The 6,595-nt window shown below is 38.2% G+C and overlaps 1 protein-coding gene across 1 annotated transcript in view; it reads left to right on the top strand.

Moving 5' to 3' along the window:
• The first annotated feature begins 504 nt into the window (after positions 1–504).
• LOC121975122 (embryogenesis-associated protein EMB8-like) overlaps positions 505–6,595 on the top strand; it is a 41,438-nt gene continuing 35,347 nt past the window's right edge. The window contains exons 1-2 of the mRNA XM_042526543.1: positions 505–837; positions 938–1,027. Of these exons, the coding sequence (XP_042382477.1) occupies positions 584–837; positions 938–1,027 (344 nt within the window). The 5' untranslated portion in view covers positions 505–583. The remainder of the gene's footprint in view (positions 838–937; positions 1,028–6,595) is intronic.

The following is a 6,595-nucleotide window of genomic DNA, read 5'->3' as shown; positions in this document are numbered from 1 at the left end:
AGGATGAACTGTGTTGATGTGACAAAAGACGATTTGCTCGCTCTCAACGTAGGTGACCAAGGCATAGGGGAAAGTATGTTTAGACATGTCAAATTTCGACCCCAAAACTTAATGTGGCAACACTCTATGTTTCAACGTAGGTAACCAATGCATGGGGGAAAGTATGCTCGGACATGTCGAATTTCAACCCAAATAACTTGTGTGGCAGCACTCTATGTTTCAACTTCCGTACCGCCATGAAAGAAGAGATGAACTATGTTGATGAACAATATTCTGATTGCTATAAGAATGGGCATACGATATGTGATTTAATAATTCTGAGACATGATTAGATTATTTGGATACTTTATATGGTAAAATATGATTCTCTCATCCCTAGCCCAGATAGAGGGAGGTAACTCTTATTTGGGCATTTCAAACCTTTAATACGTGAACCGCTAATTTGTAGAATCCGATATAATCGTAGTGCTGACCATTTGTATTTCTATCGCCTTCCCACGTGACCGCGATCGGTCCCTCGCTCCCGCCGCTGACCATTTGTATCGTTTCCTCTCTCTCTCCCTCGTGCGGATCGTCGGACTCCATGGCTTCCTCCGCATGCGCCGAGGGTTTATCAGCCGCTGGACTCCTCTTCCAGGCGGCTTCCCTGGTTCCGACGGCGCACTACCTCGCCACCGCCCTCACCTTGCTCGCTGTCTTTCTCTACAATTTCCTCGAGATCCACCTCTTGGGCGACCTCCTTCGCGGGTTCCGGGGAGATCTTGTGGCTCTAACCTTCGATCCCAGGTCCAAGATATACGAGGGGGTCGTTTCAAAGTGTCGAATCCTTCACGGGAGGTGAGCTTGCTGCTCGATTGGGTGGTTACTCAGATCGATTGCGCTTATTGCTCAGGTTGGGTTGGTTTAAGGGCGGTCCATATCTATTTCATGGTTCTAGGTACTTGGTGACTCCGTGGCTCTCGAGCCCTCATTTGCAAACAGTATTCTTGAACTTTTTTGGGAGGCCACCATCAGTTGCTTATAGAAGGTTGGTACTAAAAAATATATTTTTTTTGCATTACCTTGCTGTTTTAATATTGATCCGATATGTTATATTGAAAAATGAAGTGCTTCTTGCTTTGTTGTAGCATAATTTCTAATGAGATTATGGCCTGTCAAGTGAAGAAGTCTCAGGCAAATGGTTTTTCAACCGTCTTTTCCTTAATTTTAGATGTTCTCTGTGCCTTTTCTGTCCGATTAACTCTTTCTTTGTTTGTTTGCTTGCTGCAACTCGTACCTTTATTGAATGCTTTTAGTAATTAGTAGATGATTAGGGAATTGGGTAAGGAATATTAACTGTAATTCACTAATGAGACAAAAAAAAGGAGAGTTTTTGCCTTTTTGGTTTGAAATTGAATCTTGATTTTGAAAGTGATTATGATGCTTATGTTTCACTTGTATGATGGAACAATGTTCTGCAATATCATCATTAAACCTCCATCAAGTATTATATGCTCCACAAGAAAAAAAAACATTAGATAAAGTCCATAAGAAACAATGGAATTATAAAGATAATACGCTATTTGTTTCCATATCATGTCTACATAACCTGCAAACATTACAGTAATAAATAACAGTTATCTTGATGAAACCTAGGAAGCATGATGCTACTCTCTTGAACGTGTTAATTTGATGAATATCCAATTCTTCAAGGACACGATTGGGATTCCTCTCTCTAATGTTCTCATTTTTTATCCAGTCCATCCTCGTATATACATACATCCACTTTAACATCCTTATCTTGTGACTCTCATCTTTTATTCATGTGCTCTAGTCAACATGTTCTATATAACATAACATGTCTAACCATTGATTTGTAGAACTTTCTTTTAAGTTTTAACGGTATTTTATGATCACAAAGAACACCTGACGTTCTCTTCCATTTCAATAATCCCGCTTGTATTTTATATAAGACATCTCTTTTAACCCATCTATCCATTTGTAAAAATAATCCTAAATACTTAAAGCTTTTAGTTATAGATAACTTGTTATCTCTTATCTTAACAATTATTTTGTTGCATATAATATTGCTAAACATAAATTTTATATATTATGTACTTATTTTACTAAGCCTAAAACCATTCACTTTCAGTATTTCCTACTAAAATTCAAACTTAGCATTCACTCTTTCATGAGTCTCATCTACCAAAATAATATCATCTGTAATCAACATGCACCATACTTCTGCTATCTTTATAGGAAATGCTTCAGTTAATTCGCTTTGAGCCTTCACTCTTATCATTGCATTCCCATATGTGTTCTTAATTGTTTCAGTATCTAACATCTTTTTTTTCCTAAAATTATTTATATAATTTTTCTTGAGATTCTGTCATAAGCTTTTTCCATATCGACGAATACCATGTATAAATTTGATTTTTTTTCCCTAATACTTTTCAATAAATTGTTTGAAAAGATGTATAACTTTTTTTGTTGATATTCCAAGCATGAATTCAAATTGATTTTCAGTCATTATGGTCTTCTTCCTTAGTCTTTTTTTATCGCTCTGTTCCAAAGTTTCATGGTATAACTTAATGCCTCTATAATTTATACAATTTTATACGTCTCCTTTGTTTTTTATATAGAACTAGAGTACTTACTCCCCACTGATGACACATTTTTTTCGTTTTTAATATGAGGTTGAATAACTTCACAAGTCATTTAATACTGTGCTTGCTTGAGCACTTTTATACTTCTTTTGAAATTTGAATTCTCTGATAAAAATTTAAATTTTTATACTTCTCTGATCTACTTAAATTACCTATGTTAAGTTACTCATCTAAACTTTCGCGAAAAAGTTGATGAAAATATCTCTTCTAATCCTCTTTTATTTCCTCATCATTCACTAGCACCCTATTACATTCTAATGCATTTTATTTGAGTAAGATTTCTTCTCTTTCTTTCTCTCATTTTAGCTATTCTATATATGTTCTTTTCCCCTTTTTTTATTCAACTATTGATATAAGCATTCAAAAGTTATATTCTTGGCTTTACTCACTGTCTTTTTAAAGTTTTCTTCCATATTACTAGCGTATAATAACTTATAGGATGATCGTTTTTTCATTCACTTTCTTTGTACTTCTTTGTTCCACCACTAAGGTTCTTTCTTGATGGTGCATGTGTTTTTGACTCACCGAATACGATCTTGTCCATTATTTCCAAATTTAATGTCATCTTGTCTGATATTGTATTCAAGTGATCATGTATTTCTCCTAATACTTGTGTTCCTACCTTTACTTGAAACTTGTGTTCCTACCTTTACTTGAAATATACTTTGCTTCCCATCCTTCAGTTTTCATTACTTGATTGTAGGAGCCATGTATGTTTTCTTTCTATTGATACTATACTTGAGACACATATCTAATACTACTGACCTATGTCGGATAATTAAATTTTTCTCAAGGATGACTTTGCAATCTTGATAAATTTTTCTATCCTTCATCCCGACTAAAAAAAGTCAATTTATGATTTCTTGTTTCAATTTCTAAATGTGACTAGTGTTCTTCTCTTTTCTTGAAAAATTTATTAACTGTTATAAGATCATATAAAGGGTAGCCCAGTGATGAAGCTCCCGCTAGGGTCTTGGAGAAGGGTCAAACCATATTGGGTCTATCGCACGCAGCCTTACCTTGCATTTGCAAGATGCACTTTCCACGACCTAAACCTATGACTTCAAGATCACATAGCAACAACTTGACCATTGCGCCAAGACTCTCCTTCAACTATTATAAGATCATATATTATCGCAAAATCCAATATAATTTTTCTTTATTCATTTCTTATTCCAAAATCATAACCCATATGCTCCCTATCATATTCCTCATTTTTTACTCCTACATATATAACACAAAGAGACACTTTCATTTGCTTGGTTTATAGCCCTTAGGACTACTACTCCAAAGCCTATGATCCGTTAGGTGGATCGCTTCCCAAATAGGCACCTCTAATCCTCCCCTTTTGAAAACCTTTCGGAGACGGAGAAGCTTCTTACAATCGAAGAGAATACTGCATCTCTTTTAGAAATTATATGCAATAAACTTAAAATAACAATAATAGAGTTACCAACAACTCTGTGATTCGAAGCTCAACGTAGGTTATCGGAGAGTAATGCAGACGAGAAGAGCGTTAGTTGCTTGAGCATTTGATGAGAGCTTGAATTGATGTTCTGAATCCTCTGCAAGCTCTTTTTAAAGGTGTTGTTTGGTTGACTAATCCACATATCCGGTCGACCAATCAACAGTCTTATCTCCTATGACATTGATCCAGATCGGCTTTTCTGGTCGTTCAATCTACAGGTCCGGTCGATCGAACCTTATTAATGCCAACATTCCGTCCAGGTTTATCTAGGTTCATACTTGTATTCCAATCTCCCAATCACCATCCAGTCGCCTGATCCAGTGCGACATCAACATCTCGCCCTTATCACTTCGCCACGTTAGCTTGTTGAAGCCTATCTTCTACCACATCAACTTCCCGAGACTTATCCCTTGTTGTCAGCTGCTACGCCATCAAAACAGTGTTTATCTGACACGTCTACTGACCTATATCATCTTTTTGAGTGAAACAACTACCAACTCAATACAGAATTACAGATTGCCAATTCAAACTTTTCCATTGTTCAGTCATCTGAACTGTCCGTCGACCAAACTTACCTTTTGGTCAACTGAACTCTACAAAATAGAGTTAATACAATATAAAACAAATATAACAATGCATGTTCTAATTATTTAACAAAGTTACCAACAACTCTTAGCGATTCGGAGCTTAGCGTCGGTTGTCAGAGAGTGTAATGCAGCGTATACGAGAAGAGTGTTAGTTGCTTGAACACTTGATGAGAGCTTGAATTGATGTTTTGAACGATTCTCGCGGGATTCATTTCCAGTGGGATTAAATGACCCTCCTACCTAGGAGGCCTCTCGGTATTGTGATTTACCTCCCTTCATCTACCTGTGGGGCCGACGATGAGTGGCGCTTAGGTGAGCATAATCAACTTTTGCACCACACTTGAATTGATGTTTTGAAGCCTTTGCTTGAAGCTCTTTTTATATGTGGTTTCGTCGACTAATCCACATGTCTGGTCGATCGATCAATAGTTTTATCTCCCGCGGCACTGACCCAGATTGGCTTTTTCGGTCGCTCGATCTACAGGTCCGGTCGACAGAACCTTGTCCACGCTAGCATTTCATCCAGGTTCATTGCTGATTGGGTCTTCCGGTCTCCCGATCACCATCCAGTTGCCTGATCCAATGCCATATCGGCATCTCACCCTTATCACTTTGCCACTTTAGCTTGTCAAAGCCTATCTTTTGCCATGTCAGCTTCCCGAGACTTATTTCTTTCCACGTTAGCTACTATGTCATCAGAATAGTGTTTATCCGACACGTCTGCTGCCTATATTAGCTTTCTGAGTGAAACTGCTGCCAACTCAGCACACACTGGCAATTACTTTTCCAGTATCCTTCGTCGGTCGCCCAAACTGTCTGGCCGACGGAACTTACCTTTCGGTTGATTGAACCCTACAAAATAGAGTTAAAGGTTGATTGAAACCTACAAAACAGAGTTAACACAGGATAAAACAAACATAACAATGCATGTTCTAATTATGATAGTTAAACAACTATCCGATCTCAACTTCAAAATTCGGATTGGTTTCTTAGTCGGATCAACGCCTAGCTAACAAGACTACCTTCGTCCAAAACTAGGACTCGACTCACCGCCTTCAGTTTAGAAGTTCAAAAGGACCGCTCTTGAACTTTCCTTTATTTACTTTTTGTCAAACATCCAGCGGGCTTTCTTTGCTTGGTGTTCGATCCGCTGACCCACCAAGATTATCTTTGACTTGATGTCCCATCAAGTCAAAGACTAGGACTTGCCTCACCGTCTTTAGTCCAAAAGTTTAGAAGGACCTCTCCTGAACTTACCTTTACCTACCTTTGTCAAACATCCGGTCTAGCTGACCTATATTTGGACTTCTTAGCGTTCGATCCTCTGATCCACCTGGACTTTCTTTAACTTGATGTCCCATCAAGTCTGTCCTACCAGATGTCCGGTTCGTCAACCATCTGCACTTCCTTTGCTTAGTGTCGGTTCTTTTGATCTACTAAGACTTCTCCTGTTGCCTAGTATTTAGTTCATCTGACTTACTAGGGCTTTCTTGTTAAGTGACCAATACACTTAACCCATAAATCAAATCACTCGGGCTTAACTTTAAACTTTATTAATATCAAAACACGAGTTTGATTATCTGTTCTACATGCACTGACCATGTTTTCATCTAATGCTACTTGAGGTGCATATATATATTAATTACATTAACAGTTCTTTCATCATTGCTATCTTGAGAGTTATAATGCTATTATGGATTAAAATCTCGAGCTGTTTTGCCCGATATGGGCGAAACATCTCGTTCTGGCCATGGACCAGCACCGACACATGGTATCGGCCCGTTGCAATGCGTTCGAACGAATTGCACGGGCTCGACGACTAGTTCGGATGCGTCGCACGAGCTTGACGACAAGTCCAGACACGTCGCATGAGCCTGACGAGTCCGGAGGTGTCA

This window comes from Zingiber officinale, chromosome 4B (genome assembly GCF_018446385.1).
Source record: "Zingiber officinale cultivar Zhangliang chromosome 4B, Zo_v1.1, whole genome shotgun sequence".
In the NCBI taxonomy this organism is placed as follows: domain Eukaryota; kingdom Viridiplantae; phylum Streptophyta; class Magnoliopsida; order Zingiberales; family Zingiberaceae; genus Zingiber; species Zingiber officinale.
The sequence above is the reverse complement of the archived record's forward strand: the minus strand, read 5'-3'. Positions and strand labels throughout refer to the sequence as shown.